General features: G+C 42.1%; 1 protein-coding gene across 5 annotated transcripts in view; it reads right to left on the bottom strand.

The window, feature by feature from the left end:
* Positions 1–2948: 2948 nt before the first annotated feature.
* Positions 2949–20522, bottom strand: part of INIP (INTS3 and NABP interacting protein) — a 36524-nt gene continuing 18950 nt past the window's right edge. The window contains exons 3-6 of one of the 5 annotated variants that reach the window (XM_026456254.2): positions 14366–14468; positions 9890–9978; positions 8255–8345; positions 2949–6667 (exon numbers count right to left, since the gene is read on the bottom strand). In XM_026456254.2, the coding sequence (XP_026312039.1) occupies positions 6538–6667; positions 8255–8345; positions 9890–9978; positions 14366–14468 (413 nt within the window). In that variant the 3' untranslated portion in view covers positions 2949–6537. The remainder of the gene's footprint in view (positions 6668–8254; positions 8346–9889; positions 9979–14365; positions 14469–20522) is intronic. The other 4 variants (XM_026456255.2, XM_026456256.1, XM_026456257.2 and 1 more) reach the window with 4 other exon arrangements.

Here is a 20522-nt window from a genome sequence, read left to right as displayed (position 1 = left end):
GACCCTGTCTCAAAAAACAAAACAAAACAAAAACACCAATTGTCTTGATTCCCAGCCAATGCACCAAATAAAATAAAATAAAATCCAGTGAACATGTAGACATGTAAGTTTGGATCCCTATTGGATTTTCACCTGGAGATACTGACAATACATGCCGACATTAGGTACGAGAGTCCGGAGATCAAGGGTGTTTCTGTTATCTTTTGCTGCACAATAAGCTTCTCTAAAACTCAGAAGTTTAAAACAGCAACAATTTCTTATTTCTTACAACTCTGTGGGTTGACTGCATACAGCTGGCCAGTTCTGCTCTATGTGGCATCAGTTGGGGTTACTCATCTGGCTTCATTCAGCTGGTGGCTGGGCTGAGCAGAAAGGTCCAAGAAGGCTTCACTCACATTTCTGGCACCTCAGTGCTCCATGTGACCTCTCCACATAGTTAACTTGGGCTTCCTCACAACATGGCGATCACAGGGAGTCAGATGTCTTACACAGTGGTTGGCTGTCCACAGAGGACAAGAGCAGAAGCTGTCAGGCCTCTTAAAGCTAGGTCTAAACTGACATAGCATCTCTTCTGCCATATCCTATTCGTCAAAACAGGTCACAAGGCCAGCACATATGTGAGGGAAGGAAAACAGACTCCACCTTTTGATGAGAACAGTGGCATATGTTGACAGGGATGGGAGGAATTGATGGCAGCCATCTTTGGAGACTACCCACCACCGAGTGGGGTATCAGGGTTGGTGGTATAAGTTTGAAAGTAATCAAAGGATAGTTGGTACCTGAAGCCATGCCACTGGATAAGATTACTCGGGGAATGACTGTGGATAGAGAAGAGATGAAAAGGCTAATCTCTAGGCTATTCCAGCCTTTTGCACTTGGAAGGGGAAACCAGCAAATGACCCTGAGAAGAAACAACCAATAAGGTAGGAGGAAAACCAGGAGAGTGTGGTGTTGACAAAGTCAAGTGAGACAGCGTTCCAAGAACGCTGAGTAATATTAGAAAACGGAAAAGTCATGCTGAATAGAGTTCTAAGAATATCCATCTCGTTACCTCACTGAGCTCTTGGGAAAATTCAATTAATATTGTGTGAGGACGCCTTGCTTTTTCCTTCCTTTTTTTTTTTTTTTTTTTTTTTTGAGACAGAGACTCACTCTGTTGCCCGGGCTGGAGTGCAGTGGCATGATCTCGGCTCACTGCAATCTCCGCCTCCCAGGTTCAAGCAATTCTCCTGCCTCAGCCTCTCGAGTAGCTGGGACTACAGGTGCATGCCAGCACACCTGGCTAAATGTTTGTATTTTTAGTAGAGATGGGGTTTCACTGTGTTGGCCAGAATGGTCTCAATCTCCTGACCTGGTGACCCACCCACCTCAGCCTCCCAAAGTGCTGGGATTACAGGTGTGAGCCACCACACCCGGTCACTTTTTCCTTCTTAAAAGGCTTTTGGAGGTAGAGATACAAAAGAAAACTGGAGGAAAGAAAGGTAGATAGGGGAGGGAGGTGAGCAAAGAGAAATTTGGGGAAGGACCCAACAACTAAATGCAAGAGATTGCGAAGACAGATGGGGCTGGAGTTGAAAGGCAGATGTAAACAGAACACACCTATCTCTGAATCTGCAGACACGAAGAGTAATATTCTTTTAGTGCCTCACATGTTCCCCTTTCCGAAGAGCTGATGAGGGCCAGATGGGTTTATCTCTGTACCTGCCTTTGCCCACAGCTGTTCAGTGTCTCCCAGCTGTGTACTGAGCTAAAGGGGTCTGGCGCAACCTGGAATTCCAGATGCTCTGGAATGAATCTAGCCTCCGGTTAGCCTCCTTTCCAGTTATCTGCCTATACCAGTCTCTCTGTGCTCCAGGCAAATCGAGCTTTTGGTCTCCTCACAATGCCCCCAAACCTGCTTTCCTCCTGCCTCTGTGCAGGTGTTTCCTTTGCTTTCAATGTTGCTCTCTTTCCTGGCTGAAACCTTCTCATCTTGAAAACCAAGTTCCAATGCTTGTTCTGATTTAGCTTTTTTTGGTCCTTTCAGGCTCCCGTCCCCATTCTCTCCTCTCCAGGCTGCTCCCAGGGTTAGCTTTTAGTGTGCTTGTCTCACCCACCCTAGATTGTCAGACTCTTGAGGACAGTGACTGTCCTCCTCCTCTTCCTCATTGACCATGTTCATTATTTGCACTTTTTTAAAAAGCCTGTGGGCAGCCAGGTGCGGTGGCTCAGACTTGCAATCCCAGCACTTTGGGAGGCCGAAGCAGGTGGATCACTTAAGGCCAGGGGTTCAAGAACCAGCCTGGCCAACACGGCAAAACCCCATCTCTACTAAAAACATAAAAAATTAGCTGGGCGTGGTGGCGCACACCTTTAATTCCAGCTACTCAGGAGGCTGAGGCATGGGAATCACTTGACACTGGGAGGCAGAGGTTGCAGTGAGCTGAGATGCTGCCATTGCACTCCAGTCTGGGCAACAGAGTGAGACCCTGTTAAAAAAAAAAAAAAAAAAAAAAAAAAAGCCTGTGGCTGAGGATGGTGGCACACACCTATAGTCACAGCTACTTGGGAAGCTGAGGTGGGAGGATCACTTGAGCCCAGTGTCCAGCCTGGGCAACACAGTGAGACCCCATCTCTTTAAAAAAAGAACAGTGGGTATCGACTGTGTAGAAGTCACCGTGGATATAGAAGTGAATAAGAAAAGCACTCAGCAAATACTTGCTGCATTTAATGCTGTTTAAATGGGACTTGTGCTCGCTGATGGGATTCTAGGAGAGGGATTCGACTGCACTAATGAATTGATACTCTCTCGTTATCTTCTATTCTCCATGTAACCATATTTGCCAAATCCCTTGCCTCAAGAGGCTTTAACCATATATAAAGGCTGAGCTTCTATTGCCGAAACCAAGCAAATAACTGAGACAACTTAATGAGACAGCTTATAGATTGCTCAGGAAAACAAATATGCCTTTGAAATCACTAAGTCATTTCAGTTTTTATTCCAGGGTCATACAAAGCACTGACATCTGCATTATTTAGAAGCAGCTTTCAAAACTTTTTTTGCCATAACTCACAGTAAAAAAAATATACATTTTATATTGCAACTCAAGTCATATAACTTCTTTCATTCCTTCAACATATAGAACACCTACTATATGCCAGATATATTTTACGTGGAATACAGTAGTGAATGAAGTAGAAGAGGAAGAAAGGAATGGAGGAAGAGAAGGAAATAAACAAAAATTCTTGCCGTCTAAGACTTTACATACTAGTGGAACAGACAATAGACAAAATAAGTAAGCCAGGTGCAGTGGCTCACACCTGTAATCTCAGCACTTTAGGAGGCCAACGTGGGAGGATCGAGAGGACTGCTTGAGGCCAAGAGTTCAAGACCAGCCTGGGCAACATAGCAAGACACTGTCTCTACAAAAATTAAAAAAAAAAAAAAAATTAGCTGGGCATGGTGGCATGTGCCTGTAGTCCCAGCTACTTGGGAGGCTAAGGATGGAGGATTGCTTGAGCCCAGGGATCCAAAGAGTCTTGCAGTGAGCTATGATTATACCACTACACTCCAGCTTGGACAACAGAGCAAGACCGTCTCCTAAAAAACCAACAAAATACAAAGTAAAATATACACATATATGAACACGCAGAAACAGAATATTCATGAGGCAAAACCACCTATTTCTACATGCGGTACACTCAGATGTTTCTGATTTTTTCAGGAAAAATGCTGGACACATCCTGTTAAACCATTAAGTTGGCTTCTCAACTCAGTAATGGGTTGAGGCTTGCACTTTGAAAACTACTGGTCTAGGCAATTTCTGACACAGGCAGAACACGTGCTGGTCTTATCCTACGGAGGGAGGAGCATGCAAAGATACTGAGTTCCTCAAATTCACCCATAATCTGAGGGAAGCAATGCTGAACTCGACCTGAGGGCTTCCCAGGCCACTGCTGCCCTTTCCCTCACCCTCTGCGGCGCCTGCTCTTCTCTTCTCATTCTGAAACCTTGCTCTGCACATGGAGTAGCTCTTCCTTCCCTTGTCAGGTAAAATCACATGAATACTTTTAAGCCTAGCGAGACCGCGCTACGTTCCAGGATGCCTCTCTCAGGCCACTACTGCATTCTGGCTCACTTGACTGATTGATTTAGAGACAGGGCCTCACTCTGTTGCCAAGGCTGGAATGCAGTTGTGCGATCATGGCCCACTGCAGCCTCAACCTCCCAGGCTCAAGCGATCCTCTCACCTCAGCCTCCCAAGTGACTCTACGCATACACCAGCACACTTGGCCAATCTTTTTTTTTTTTTAAGTTTTAGTAGAGACGGGGTCTCGCTATGTTGCCCAGGCTGTGGCTTGCTTTATAACTATTGGTATACCAGAATAGGATCCTCTGCACGGTGACCTCCTAAAAGAGCAGGTGCCAGTCACCTTTGTGTCCCCCAAAGCACAGTGCTCTATCTGCTTTCTCTGTAGGTATTCATAAATACATAGGAAATTGAATTGAGTTTGTGACTCAAAGCAGAGGGGTGAAGAGAAGTGCTTCCTAGCCAGGACTACAGGATTTAGGCCACATCTATTTAAAAGGCTAACAGACTAGAAAGGATACCACTGGTAAAAAGATCTCTTTACCTGAGCTACATAAGCCATACATTAGGTAGAGGCTTCAATAGTATAGAAAATATACTAATGTGTTAGCTCCCTAGAGACAGATTTAGAACCATGTCAGTTGTGTTGTAGATCACAGAGAACAGAAACCTAGTGAAATTAACTGAAGACAATGAGGGCTGCCATAAGGAGGCCCAAGGAGTAGTTGGATGGACCTGAGGAAGGACAGGAGCCAGAGGCCCCCTGAGGAACTCTGTGCTGCAGAAGTAAGGCTATCCTCGCTGCAATGGTAACCATTACAGTGGGGACAGTTGCCACCTCATCAAACTGAAGGAAATCAGTTCAAATTCTCAAAAAAAAAACCTACATGGCACAGCCAATTCTAGAATTGTCCACCCTTGCTTCACTTGGTTTGAGTAGGATGGGGCTGTGTGTTTGAAAATATCTAAGGAAGAAGGCAGGGAACAAACTCTCTGAAAAGAAAGTAGAACTTTCACTAAATATTTACCCAAACTGGAATTTTCAGTTTTACCCTACCACCAGAGAGGATGGAACTCAAGGCCAAGATGAGGTCAGTTACAAAAAGTTATATAAAATACTCTATCTGTGATACAGTGTAAAATATCATTTCAATCCTATTAAAAGTTAAAAAAATGTAGATTTTAGCTAAATGACCTCTAAGTTTTAGGGATCTACAAACCTATGAGTGTATAAATATATCATGAAAATTTGTACAAGATATTTCATAGAATTCTCTATCTCATGGTTTTCAGACTTTATTTTGAATCAGATTCTAATTCTGTAGGACTAGGGTAGGGTAGTGGGACTGCATAAACAAGCACCCTAGATACTGCTAAAGATGGGTCATGTTGAGAGACTTTCTTAATATAACCCCTTCCTACTTAAAGTAATTAAAAAGGAGCTTGACTTGCATAATAAGTTTTTTTTCTTTTTTTCTTTGAGACAAAGTCTCACTGTCACCCAGGCTGCAGTGCAGTGACGCCATTTCAGCTCACTGCAACCCCTGCCTCCCAGGTTCAAGAGATTCTCCTGCCTTAGCCTCCCGAGTAGCTGGGATTACAGGTGTGCGCCACCACGCCTGGCTAATTCTTTAGATTTTTAGTAGAGACAGGGTTTCACCATGTCGGCCAGGCTGGTCTCAAACTCCTGACCTCAAGTGATCTGCCCGCCTCGGCCTCCCAAAATGCTGGGATTACAGGCGTGAGCCACCGCGCCCAGTCAATAAGTTTTCAATTGGAACAAAAATGGAAAATAGAGCCACACAAACTCATTATCTGTGTGGTAACACTAAATAAGAGGATGTACAAATTAAAAAACCACCACATTTCCTATTATTTTTAATTGCATTTAGTCACAACATTTATAAGAGCATATGTTTATAAAAGATGGTTAAGATTGGTTAGTAAGTTATTCTTGGGCTTTGTTTTAAAGTGAAAAAGGTGGAAGTAGTTATGAGTCCAGAAAGAATATTTCAGGATGATACATGTTGACTATAAACTCAAAAGGTATACTGATAGCAATCCTATAAACAGCAAATATGGATGTAATTGATTTAAGCCTATTGGTTCATTTTTTAAAAGCACCCTTGTTTCTTTAAAGTTAAGTACTATAAATGATTCTTGAAAATCTACTGTGGACATGATATATTCAGTCAAACTTGCTAGGAGTTGGGGAATGATTTTGTGACCATCCCATTCAGAGTCTGATTGAGAGTTAAACAGCATTACAAAAAAGTTGCAGTCACGGTACATAATCAATTCCTTGGATAATATAGCTTCCACAGCTCTCACCATCCTGGTTACTCTTCTTTCTGCTTTCAGTTACATATTCCTTTCTTTCAGACAAACAAAAAATATCAAAGTTCACCAAATTTCTGAAAGTCACAGTTCATCTAGCACTGAATGATAGTAGCTTTGGCATTTGATATTACAAAGTCACTTTTCCATCGCAAATATTTTCTTCATTCTGGGTCAAGGCGAGGTAAAACAGGAAGAATAAGGTTCCCAAATGCAGAGTCTTGAGTGATGAAGTACCCAGATGAATGTGCATGAGCATGCTGGGAAAGATTAAAAAAAAAAAAAAAAAGGCAATTAAGCTATGAAACAGAGTCATTATTCAACCAAGTCGAACTTCAACCAAGGCATTAAAATTACTTATTCTTTCTGAATGCTTGAGACCAAATTTATTTGTTTATTCATTTATTTTTCCTTGTTATGGCTGAGACGGAATTTATTTTAAAATCAGTTCTGCTGCTGCTGGTTGTGTTTAAATAGACAGGAAGTGGACAGTAATACAGAATCTGGGTTAACAAGTTACACCAACTACTCATTTCTCATCCTCTCTATCTACCCTGTGATCGTCCTCAGTCAACAAATGACTCAAAGACATGAATTGTTTTGTTCCTTCCAGTGAGGAAAAGGAGGATCGAAGATCCCAGAGTACTCTGATCTTGGTCAACAAACCGGAAACTTGAGAAAGAAGGGCAGTAGTGGGAAGAAGAGGGGGAAAAAGGCAGTGAGATTACTGGTGATTAAAATACCAACATTTGGTAGAGAATGTTGAAATGTAACAGAAAACCACCAGTAACTTCCCTCTGTCATTAAAAAAAAAAAAAAAAAAAAGACTGTTTTGAGGTCATCTAAAGTGAATGGAGGACTGGGCAATGGTGGCTCGTACCTGTAATCCCAACACTTCAGGTGGTTGAGGTGGGAGGATCACTTGAGGCCAGGAGTTTAAGACCAGCCTGGGCAACACAGTGAGACCCCATCTCTACAAAAAATTTAAAAATCAGCTAGGAACAGTGGCATGTGCCTGTAGTCCCAGCTACTTAGGAGGCTGAGGCAAGAAGATTACTTGAACCCAGGAGTTTGAGGTTACAGTGAGCTATGATGGCACTACTGCACTCCAGCCTGTGTGACAGAGTGTGAGACCCTGTCTCTAAACAACAGATAAATAAAATAAAATAAAGTGAGATGGTCTTTATCATGTTCCTTCCAATTCTGGGATTCTAAGGTTTAAAACTACAAGTGATTAAATTATGCCTATGAAAAAAAAATGTCTTGTCCAAAGTCTCTGGAAATCTTAAATTATTCAAGATAAGACTATAACACTGAAACTATTTATTACTCTGAAGAATTTTTTTTAACTGATGAAGCATCACATTCCTAGTCCTATAGGAAGAGTTAGCTTTTAAACATTTCCTGCACAACAGTTGTGCTGAGCATTTAAAAAAAAAAAAAAAAAAATCCAGGCAACAATAATAAACTAATACAACTATCAAAGGATGTGATGACATGATAGATTTGAAAAAAAATGCAAGTACTATTTAACTAGCCAGTTCAATTTTTAAGATCATTCCTGTCCATCCAAATATCTTTAAATTCTGTTGTGCACAAGCAATCCCTTGACATGTACACGCACAGAATCAATCACGACCGAGTCAACACCATAAAAGATACTTTCATTACTGCTGCACTGGTCCTTCAAATCCACTGGGCATGACTGAACGTCAGCAAACCACTGCAATTATGTGTGGAACATTTTTATTGATATTGCTCCACTGAAATATAAAATAACTGTGTGCTGGCTTCTGAGACCCAGGAAACCTCCACTGAGGCAAGAATGTCAGTTACTCTTCGCTCACCTGCAAAGCTGCCTTCTGTTGGGCTGCGATATGCTGCTGCTCAGCGTGATCCCGGAAGTCCTTATTAAGAGAGGGTCTCGAGAGTGCAATGCTAAAATGGGAATCTTGGTTACTCGGCTGCTTAAGGCAGAAACATCCTTACTTTTTTTTGGATGGTAGTAAATTATCTTCTTTTTTTAAAATTGAGGTATCCTTGACAAAAACTGCATATACTTCCTGTGTACAATGTGATGTTTTAGTATTTCTATTTGTTGTGAAATGGTTAAATCAAGCTAATAAACATATCCAGCACCTCACATACTTACCATTTTTGGTTGTGGAACATTTAAGATCTATTCTCTTAGCAATTTCAAGTAGTATTAACTACAGTCATTGTGCTATATAATAAATCTCTTAAAGACATCTCCTTACTTCTGAATCACAGCTTTTCATTATATATTCTTTTTTTTTTTTTTGAGACGGAGTCTCGCTCTGTAGCCCGGGCTGGAGTGTGCAGTGGCGCGATCTCAGCTCACTGCAAGCTCCGCCTCCCGGGTTCCCGCCATTCTCCTGCCTCAGCCTGCCGAGTAGCTGGGATTACAGGCGCCGCCACCTCGCCCGGCTAGTTTTTTGTATTTTTTTTAGTAGAGACGGGGTTTCACCGTGTTAGCCAGGATGGTCTCGATCTCCTGACCTTGTGATCCACCCGTCTCGGCCTCCCAAAGTGTTGGGATTACAGGCTTGAGCCACCGCGCCCGGCCCATTATATATTCTTTATAGGGGTGAAAAAGACCTCCAAGAATAAGTCTTTTTTCCTTCTCTCACTATCTTCATGAATTTATATAAAGAAAGTCTATGTTATTTATTGAGATTTTAAATGATCTTTTTTTAAAAAATTATCTTTTTTTTTTTTAATTTTTTGGAGAGAGGGCAGTGGTGTGATCTCAGCTCACTGCAACCTCTGCCTCCTGGGTTTAAGCTCTTCTCATGTCTCAGCCTCCCGAGTAGCCGGGACTACAGGCGTGCACCACCACACCCAGCTATATTAGATTTTTGTATTTTTAGTAGAGACAGGGTTTTACCGTCAGGTTGGCCAGGCTGGTCTCAAACTCCTGAGCTCAAGTGATCTGCCTATCTGCCTGTCTCAGCCTCCCAAAATGCTGGGATTTAGGCATGAGCCATCATGCCCAGCCTAAAATTTATAACTTATGGTCTCCTACTTTCAAACAGATTTGAGATACCATGATCTATCATGATCTTTATTAACATTATTTTAAAAAACAGTTAAATCACATGATATCAGTCAATGGTAAAACCATACCCTTTTGTTTGTATAATAATTAAACTTGTTCGTGACCAGCCTGGCCAACATGGTGAAACCCTGTCTCTACTAAAAATACAAAAATTAGCCAGGCGTGGTGGTGCATGCCTGTAGTTCCAGCTACTCGGGAAGCTGAGGCAGGAGAATCACTTGAACCCAGGAGATGGAGGTTGCAGTGAGCCAAAATTGCACCACTGCGTCCAGACTGGGTAACAGAGCAAGACTCTGTCTGAAAATAAATAAATAAATAATAATAATTAAACTTAAATTATCATAACCATGTTCCACATAAGTAGAACTATTATGAATAAATAATCAAACTTAGAGACACTTACCAGATTCTAGAGCAGCTACTAGATGCATAGCTCTGTACTGAACACTAGAGGTATGTGCAGGACAAGGCTCACAGATAACAGCAATCCTGCTGAGGTGTGATGTATATTAATAACAGGAGAATTAATAAGGACACTTAATATATTGGAATGATAGTGGTCTGGAAAATGTCATAAAATGTAGAACTGGCCGGGTGCGGTGGCTCACGCCTGTAATCCCAATACTTTGGGAGGCCGGGGAGGGTGGATCACAAGGTCAGATCGAGACCATCCTGGCTAACACAGTGAAACCCTGTCTCTACTAAAAATACCAAAAAAAAATTAGCCGGGTGTGGTGGTGGGCACCTGTAGTCCCAGCTGCTTGGGAGGCTGAGGCAGGAGAATGGCGTGAACCCGGGAGGCGGAGGTTGCAGTAAGCTGAGATCACAACACTGCACTCCAGCCTGGGCTAGAGTAAGACGCCATCTCAAAAAAAAAAAAAAAAAAAAAAAAAGTAGACCTTATCCTAACAGTAATAGGAGACCTCCAAAGAGTGTTAAGCAGCAGGGGAGTGACATGATCAGAAGTATCACCCTCTTGGCCAGGCACAGTGGCTCATGCCTGTAATCCTAGGACTTTGGGAGTCTGAAGTAGAAGTATCATTTGAGCCCAGGAGTTCAAGAACAGCCTGGGCAATAAAGTGAGACCCCATCTCTACAAAAAAAAAAAAAAAAATTAAACAGGTGTGGTGGCATGTGCCTGTGATTCCAGCTACATGGGAGGCTGAGATGGGAGGATCACTTAAGCCTGGGAGATCAAGAGATTGTGTCACTGCACTCCAGCCTGGGTGACAGAGTGAGACCCTGTCTCAAAAAAAGAACTATCACCCGATAGTTCAGAAAGACGACTACTGCACTACTGTGGCAGACAGTGTTGGTCACCTCCTCAAAGCTGTTTATCTCCTTTCCTCCTTGCTGATGGAACCCAAACTTGGTTCAATTATCAGTGGTCACACGCTTCAAGGCGGGCCAGGCTCATGCCCCAGGGGGTAGACCTTGATTGATGTAAAACAGTGTCATTCCCCTAGCTGGTTTCTGGTTTAGGCAAGAGAAAGGTACATAATCTGGGCAACCAGACTTGATGGGTGTCTACAGGAAGGCTTCTGAGAATGTTTTCCTAACTCTTACAAATGGGACTCACCATAGCAACCTTTCAGGGTTTTACTTCTGCAGGTGGCTCAGTGCGGGCTGATGCCTAAGCCACCGCAGCCATATTCTGGCCTGAGGGAGCCACTGACCCATGGGGTAAAGCAGAAAGGAAAGATGAATGAAGCTGCATCACTAATGAATTAAGCTACTCTGGAACTACCTTATCTTCACACTCCTGGTTAACAGATACCCTAATGTTTATGCCAATTTTGTTATATTTCCGTTACTTCCCAATTAAAGCTTGCTAAATGACACAACTGATGAATGTGTTCAAGAAGCGTAAGACCACAGGAAATCTGAAGCAGTTATAATAATTAAGGCAAGAAATGAGAGTGACCAGGAATCAGGATAGCATCAGTAGCAATGAAGAAAATGGACAGATGTGAGACACCTTTCAAAGTATAATCACAAGAGAATGGTGAATGCTTGGAGATGAAAGTGAAAGGAATGGTAAACCATTGAAGTTCACATTTCTGCCTTTGTAACTAGTAGATGGCAGCCTGAAGCATTTACTGACACAGGACACACAAGAATATTCAGTAGTTGATTGGAGAGCAGGAAGGGAGAATGAGTTCAGGTTGGGACATACCACATCTGAAATGCCTGTGGACATCAAAGTAGAGATGTCCGGGAGGCAGAGGTGGTGCTTAGAAGAAAGGACAGACTAGAGCTGCAAATGCGTACTAGCACATACATAACAGCGTGTGGGAAAAGATGCAACCGTCCAGCAAAAAGAGGCAGAGTAGGAAGCCTAGTCTAGAACAGAATTTGATGGGCTGTCAGCATTCAAGGGACAAATAAGAGAAATGTCCACAAAAGAAATCAAGACAATCTCCTCCTACTGTGTTTTATATTCTCAGAGTGAGCAAATGGAAGCCAAGAGAGTACTTTAAGAAAGAGAGTGGGCTGGGTGTGGCAGCTCACGCCTGTAATCCCAGAACTTTGGGAGGCTGAGGTGGGCGGATCACTTGAGGCCAGGAGTTTGAGACCAGCCTGGCCAACATGGCAACACCCTATCTCTACTAAAAATACAAAAATTAGCTGGATGTGGTGGCACATGCCTGTAATCCCAGTATTTGGGAAGCTGAGGCACGAGAATCAGTTGAACCCAGGAGGCAGAGGATGCAGTGAGCCAAGGTCGTGCCACTGCATTCCAGCCTGCACAGCAGAGTGAGACCCTGTCCCAAAAAAAAAAAAGAAAAGAAAGAAAGAAAGAGAGTGATCAGTGGTGTCAAATAACGCCAAGATGTCTGATAAGAAAAGGACTCTGGTCTGCCAGATTTAGCCCAGGAAGGTTACAAGTGATGTAGGCAAGAACATTTTCTTTGATGGAGAGCCTGGAAGTCACACTGCAGTGGGTTGAGGCATGAATAAGTGAGAAAGTAAAGGTGAGTACAGACAATTGCTTTAAGAGAAAGACAGAAGAGAGGGTGGAGGCCGAAGGGGATAATGGATCTTCTTTTTTTTTTTTAGACAGAGTCTTACTGTATCATCCAGGCTGGAGTGCAGTGGTGCAATCACAGCTCATTGCAGTCCTAACCTCCCAGGCTCAGGTGATCTTCCCACCCCAGCCTCCCAGGTAGCTGGGACTACAGGCACGCACCACCATGCCTAGCTAATTTTTTGTATTTTTTGTAGAGATGGGTCTTGCCACATTACCCAAGCTGCTCTCGGGCTACTAGGCTCAAGTGATCCGCCCGCCTTAGCCTCCCAAAGTGCTGGGATTACAGGTGTGGCCACCATGCCTGGCGATAATGGATCTGAGGGAAGATACTAAATATGGCAGAGACTGAATACCTATAATAAAGATCATCAAGCTACCTAAATTTGACCTACTTTGCAGAATGATTAAAAAGTTGGCCACCGGCAGCAACTGCAGTAATAAAAAACCATACAAAACTCTTAAAAAAAAAAAAAAAAAAAGGCTATAAGGGCTAAGTGCAGTGGCTAACGCTTGTAATCCCAGCACTTTAGGAGGCCGAGGCAGGAAGATCACTTGAGGCCAGGAGTTTGAGACCAGCCTGGGCAACACAAGACCTCACTTGTCTCTACTAAAAAACAAAAAAATTAGCCAGGTGTGGTAGGGTGCGCCTCAGGGGGGATCACTGAACCCAGGAGACTAAGGATGTAGTGAGCTATGATTGTGCTACTACACTCCAGTCTATGTGACAAAGTAAGACCCTGTCTCAAAAAAAAAAAAAAAAAAAGTCTGAAGGCTATAGGGAAAATTAAATATTCTAATTAAAATGTTTACAATTTACTCAACTAAAGAGTTTAATTGTTAAAAGTCTGACTAGGAAATGAAGGGAACCAGAATATGTCACCTAAAATATGCTTCTTTGATATAAAATTATTTTTGAGCTGAAAGCAATTAAGAAGCAGCTCAGTTAATAGGTTTGCTTAAAAATAAAAATAAAAGGCAGCAGCAAACTGAGGAAAAGCTCTCTCACCCTCCCCAGTTTCTGCCTAAAGATAGGATATAACTTCTCCTTTACTGGAGACAACTGTAGACTCTTAGCCTAGGGGCAGCAGCAGAGGACTCTGCCAACAAGCCTTACTCCATTTGTTTTCTCCATGTATTTACCTTCTCAGTTTCCCACCCCTGGAAGCCTAAAATCCCTTTCGTTTGTGCCATATTTATTGTTCTTTGTTGAAGATGCTATATAAGTAGAGTTGTAAGCCACGATTTTGAGTTACTTTTCATTAAGGTTTCTCCCTTGTGACGTGTGCTGCATGCAATCATAAATTTGTTTTTCTCTGGTTAATCTGTCTTTTGTTACAGAGGTCCCTCCCAATAAGAACTAAGTTGGGCACAGGTAAAGTTTAGCCTCCCCTATAGAAATAAAACACAATGAATAGATAGCAGTGTTAAAGAAAAAAATCACTACCAGCCAATTTATTTGGTCCAAGAAATTTTGTGTATCACTGAATATAAAAACCACATTATAGGCCAGGCACAGTGGGTCATGCCTGTAATCCCAGCACTTTGGGAGACTGAGGCGGGTGGATCACCTGAGGTCAGGAGTTCGAGACCAGCCTGACCAACATGGTAAAACCCCATCTCTACTAAAAATACAAAAATTCACTGGGCATGGTGGCAGGTGCATGTAATCCCAGCTACTTGGGAGGCTGAGGCAGGAGAATCACTAGAACCCGGGAGGCGGAGGTTGCAGTGAGCCAAGATTGCACCATTGCACTCCAGCCTGGGGGACAGGGTGAGACTCCGTCTCGGAAAACAAAAACAAAAACAAAAACAAACAAACAACAAAAAACCACATTATAGTGTCAATACCTAGCTCCAGGATGATTTGTTGAAGACTGGTTCTGCATAAGTAGTTTTCTTTTCTCTTTGTCCAGTTCTGCCAAGATTGCAACTCTATTTTTGTTTTGAAAACCTAAAAAAAAAAAAAGGAGAATAGGAGAAAGGAGAGAAAGAAAGAGAGAGTAATAAGAAACATTTTAGACCTATTTTTATAAACCTAAGCCATCTAGAACCAAGAAAGCAAAATTCCTATTCTCTAACATGATAATGAATTCACCAGTAAGTACTTTCCCTAAATGGTTACTTCTTCCCTCCTGCCTACTTCCCAGCAACTTTAACAGCATCATTCATGAATACTTAAGCAGAATATAATATCATATTATATTTAAAGTGTAGCTGAGGACTTTTAAGACTGAGTTCTAAAGAATTTTAATCTACCAAGGTATAAGTTACAGCATTTGCTTTTTAACAAAATCTTTGAGGCCACAAATGCTGCAGGGGCCTGTGCAGTCTCTATCCTGCAGAGTCAATCTTTGGGAAGGCAGATGTTCGTCGTCCTCTATTTGAAGCCTCTTTATGCATGCCTTTTTCATGGGAGAAAAAACAGTAAACATACTCAGATCAAAATATTTCTTTTTCTCAACTGCTTCCATTCAGATATGATGGACAATTTTTCAAGGAACACGTCAAAGAATTTCAACTGACCAGAAAGCAATTCTGAGAAAGAAATGGAGTGTAACTGACAGGATACAAAGAGATATGGCCTTTATCAATACTTTATACTGGGCTGGATTTTCAGCTTCAAAATTACATAAGATATAGGGTAGAGGCTGCCACGCTATGGTCCAGGAGCAACCCCTAGCTATGTTTTAAAATCAGAATTAAATACTAACATGTAAACACTGAGAAACTGTAAACTAATTTCTCAGATTTCTAGCTTCTCTTGAAATATATCTCAAGATCTGGCAACAAGTGATGTACATGCCCCCATGGCAACAATTCACCTGAACTAAGAAATAGTTGTCCCCTTTAGCTGGGCACTCTCCAGCTCATTACAGTCCTTATCACCTTGTTTACATTTCTGTAAGCATTTGAGTTTCTGATCCCTAATTTAGAAAAACAAAAAGATTAAAGGACTGGAAAACAGAACTACAGAAAAAAAAAAAAAAAAAAGATAAGGACGATGATGGCTCAGGAGACTGGAATCATTAGGCCAGAAGAATGAATATGGGAAGAAAGCACATTTTTCAAGCAGAGCAGACCTACATACTTCTAAGGGTACCCACGTGAGGGATTCTAAGAATTTTATACTGATTATAAGGAGGAAGAATTAGGTGGTAGGATGCAAACTTTTTCCTCTCCTTGGGAGAGGAGCAGAGACTGACTAGGGATGGTGTAGGCTGTACAAGGAGTATTCATACTCCTTTTGCAGTGTTTTCAGCTAAATCTGTTCTTCAATCAGGCATTAGCATACTGTCTGTGGCCAGGATTCTGGGCAAAGTATATCTCTGGCACGTTCATTTCTATCATCTCCCATTTTCCCCTCTCTGCCCACTCATGCTATGTCATCAAACTCTAGTAATAGCAGACTCCCTCTATTTGGATAAGATAATTCATTAAAAAAAAAAAAAAAGAAGACATGCCAGAATGTATTAAGACAGGGTCTTGCTCTGTAGCCCAGGCTGGAGTGCAGTGGTGTGATCATATCTCACTGAAGCCTCAAACTCCTGGGCTCCAGCATTCCTCCTGCCTCAGTCTCCCAAGTTGCTAAGAAAACAGGTGTGAGCCAGCATGCCCTACTAATTTTTGTATTTTTTTTTGTAGAGACAGGTTTCACCATGTTGCCCAGGCTGCTCTTGAACTCCTGGGCTCAAGCGATCCTCCCACCTCAGTCTCGCAAAGTGCTAGGATTGCAGGTGTGAGCAACTGAGCTCAGCCCATTGTGGTCTTTCTGAAGAGAGTTTTCTAAGCCTTCCAGGGTACTGGTCATGTACTTTCATCCTAACTCCAATCCCCTTTTCCTGCCTGATCTCTTAGAGCTTAATCTTCTGGTGAAAGAAGCTCTGCGGGGCCTGTCCATGCTGCACGTCACGACCTGCTCCACCCAGTCTTACAGAGAGGCATGTCTCGGGAGAAGTCTTCTACTCAAGGAAAGACTTAATACAGCTTTGCGAGACAGAGGAAAAAACAAACTGTTTTGGGAAAAAAAAAAAAAACTATACTCTCATTCAACACAAAACTTCTGACACCAAGCAGTTCTTCAGTGGGCACAGCTGAGTGTCCTGTAATTCAATTCTGACACTGTCTACCTAGAGATAGTGTTGGATCCCACGAGCTGAGGCTCAGTTCTACAAGACGGCTCGCCACTTCAGATGCCAGTGGCAAGTATGCAGTAGGTTGTCACCTATGCCTCTGACTGGCTATAAACTGGGGGCCCCCATGACTCACTCCTTGGATTTTGTTAATTTGCTACAGTGGCTTACAGAACTCAGGGAAATACTTTATTACATTCACTAGTTTATTAATAAAGGGTATCACAAAGGTTAGAGATGAATAGCCAGATGGAGAGATGCATTGGGCCAGGCACATGGGAAGGGACACGGAGCCTCAATATTCTCCAGCACACCATCTTTCAAGCACCTTCACCTGTTCACCTATCCAGAAGCTCATCTGAACCTTGTCCTTTTGGGGTTTTATGGAGGCTCCATTACATAGGCATGATTGATGAAATCATTGGCCATTTGTGATCAGCTCAACCTCAGTCCCTCTCCCTTCCCTGGAGGTCAGTAGGTGGGTCTGAAAGTTCCAACCCTCAAATTATAGGGTTGGTTTCCCTGGCAACCAGCCTCCATCCAGGGCCCATAAAGAGTCATCGCATTAGAACAAAAGATGCTCCCATCACCCAGGAAATCACAAAGGTCTTCAGAGCTCTGTGTTAGGAAATGGGTTAAAGGACAAATATCAGCACAAGGCAGGGTGGCTGTAATCCCAGCATTTTGGGAGGCCAAAGTGGGAGGATCACTTGAGGCCAAGAGTTCAAGACTAGCCTGGGCAACTTCAAACAACAAGATGTTAGGACATAAATACTTACTAGGTTGTTCGGACCTGACTATGTACTAAACAGAATGGTTCTGCAAGACCTTGTCTCTACAAAAAATTTAAAAATTACCCAGACTTGGTGGCATGTGCCTATAGTCTAGCTACTTGGGAGGCTGAGGCAGGAAGACTGCTTGAGCCCATGAAGTAGAGGCTGCCGTGAGCCATGATCGTGCTTTTAACACTCCAGCCTGGTCAACAGAGCAAGACCCTGTCACTTAAAACAAAACAAAAACAAATATCAGAACGAAACATTCTCCTAGTACCCCTACTACTCAGGAAATTATGAGTTTTAGGAGCTCTATGTTAGGAACCATGGTCAATGACCAAATATGTGTTTCTTATTATATCTTGGTATCACAACAACCAAATTCCAAGAATGTATTACTTACACAATTGGTTATTTCTGAAAGGACAGTAAGAAGGTATTCTTCTATCTCAATTTAGGATTCAGTAAGAAGAAATGAGACAGAACAGAAGTAGGAAATTACTAAAGTTTCAATCAATGAAAAATTCCTTCCAGTCTCATATCAGACTTAAGAAAACATCATTACCTATGGAAATCCTTCCATAAACAGTTGTTATTTGCTTAGGACAGTTTGCTCAAAGTATCCCAAAACAGGCAAATTAATTCATGTTAAATGAAATGATTAAAGTAGGCCAGGTATGGTGGTTCACGCCTGTAATCGCAGCACTTTAGGAGGCCAAGGCGGGTGGATCATGAGGTCAGGAGATCGAAGCCATCCTGGCTAACACTGCGAAACCCCATCTCTACTAAAAACACAAAACATTAGCCAGGCATGGTGGCGTGCGCCTGTAATTCCAGCTACTTGGGAGGCTGAGGTAGGAGAATGGCATGAACCTGGGAGGTGGAGGTTTCAGTGAGCCGAGATTATACCGCTGCACTTCAGCCTGGGTAACAGAGCAAGACTCTGTCTTAAAAAAAAAAAAGAGGCTGGGCGCAGTGGCTCAAGCCTGTAATCCCAGACTTTGGGAGGCCGAGACGGGGGGATCACGAGGTCAGGAGATCAAGACCATCCTGGCTAACACGGTGAAACCACGTCTCTACTAAAAAAATACAAAAAACTAGCCGGGTGTGGCGGCGCGCGCCTGCAGTCCCAGCTACTCGGGAGGCTGAGGCGGGAGAATGGCGTAAACCCGGGAGGCGGAGCTTGCAGTGAGCTGAGATCCGGCCACTGCACTCCAGCCTGGGCGACAGAGCGAGACTCCGTCTCAAAAAAAAAAAAATAAATAAATAAATAAATGATTCAAGTAGTCCTGAAAGGCTCTTTCCAGCTCAAACACATGAAGGTTCCATAATTTTCCCCAAATGTCTGCTGCTCTCAAAACCTCAACTATCTTAATATTCGTGATATTTATGCCTGTGTATGGCAATGTGATGGTAAAAGGTGCCTTATGTAAATAATAACTGAAACTTTGTCAAAATAATGTTAAGGAAACATAATTAGCAAAGCAATATATAATTACAAGTCCACTGATATAGAGAATCAGAAAAAACAGCTAGAACCAGAAATAACAACTATCTGGCAGGGATGGAAAATTGGGAGCAGAAATAAAAGTATACCCCAGCCCTGACCCCACTGCCATTTGGTGTGCAACTATGTATTTCAATGTTAATATCTTTCTTCAAACCAAAATGCAGTTAAGAGATTCCCAGTTTTAACAAAGCTGGTCAGATAACTATCTTGAGGAGCAGAAAAATGGTCTGCCTCTTTCTCATATTTTAGAATACCACAATGACTCTCATATAATAGCCTTCTTTCCCTCCAGAAACAGACATAGAGAAGGGAATTGTTCTTCAGACTTCAATAATGTTTGAATTCCAGGCTACAGTATTCTTTTCATTGATTTTCTGAATTTCTAGGTGTCTTAATACCTGAGACATCTTTTAGGAAATTATTTCTTATTTGCATTATTATTTTTATTTAAAAATGGGCCAGGTTCAGTGGTTCACACCTGTAATCTCAGCACTTTGGCAGGTCAAGGCAGGAGGATCACTTGAGGACAGGAGTTCGAGATCAGCCTGGACAACATAGCAAGACCCTATCTCAAAAAAAAAAATTTGTTTAAATTAGGTGTGGTGCTGCATGCCTGTAGTCCCGGTGATTCAGGAGGCTGAGGCAGGAGGATCACTTGGGCTCACTGGAATGAGCTATGATGTGCCACTGCACTCTGGCCTGTGCGACAGAGCAAGACCCTGTCTCTAAGAAAATAATAACAAAATTTTAAAAAAGATTCTTTCTCTTTAGTAGTAATCAGAATTAAATTTAAAACTTATAGTAGTCAGCCCATATTCGTGGTTTCAGCTACCTGTGGTCAACCACAGCACAAAAATAGGTCAGGGTAGCACAGTAAGATATTCTGAGAGACAGAGAGGGGGAGAGAGAGAGAGAGAAAGACCACATTCGTGAAACCTTTATTGCAGTATATTGTTATAATTGTTAATTTTATTGTTATTGTTGTTCATCTCTTACTGTGTCTAATTTATAAACTTTATCATGGGTATGTATGTATAGGAAAAAATGTAGTATATAAAGAATTCAGTACCATCTGTGATTTCAGGCATCTACTGGGGTTTTTGGAACATATTCCCCCTGGGTAAGGGGGGATTACTGTACAGATGTTTGTCACGTAATATTAAGCCAGTAGAATGGTGTGGCGACTTTAAAAACTTTATCCATGAGAAATTTCAGTTGAATGTACCTTTCCACTTGGTATCAATGACTTGGTCAGCTATGTGAATTCTGATTGGGTAGTCTAATTACTTTAAACCAGAGGTTCCCAGAATTTCTTAATTCACAGTGTGCCTTAGTACCTCAGTAATGTTTGCATGACATCCCAGGCCAACAAATACATAACCATTCTGTTTAGTAAATAGTCAGGTCCAAACAACCTAGTATTTGTGTCCTAACATCTTGTCGTTGTTTAAAAAAATAATGCACATAATGTGAAATAAAAAATATTTAATTTCATTTTTAAATAACCACAGTTACTTACTAATGAATGTGTGCCTGGGCATTGTATCACTTTTCAAACCTTAGAATCAGTTCAGATACCACCAATCCTCATT

The sequence above is a fragment of the Piliocolobus tephrosceles genome, chromosome 14, assembly GCF_002776525.5.
Source record: "Piliocolobus tephrosceles isolate RC106 chromosome 14, ASM277652v3, whole genome shotgun sequence".
Taxonomy (NCBI): domain Eukaryota; kingdom Metazoa; phylum Chordata; class Mammalia; order Primates; family Cercopithecidae; genus Piliocolobus; species Piliocolobus tephrosceles.
The sequence above is the reverse complement of the archived record's forward strand: the minus strand, read 5'-3'. Positions and strand labels throughout refer to the sequence as shown.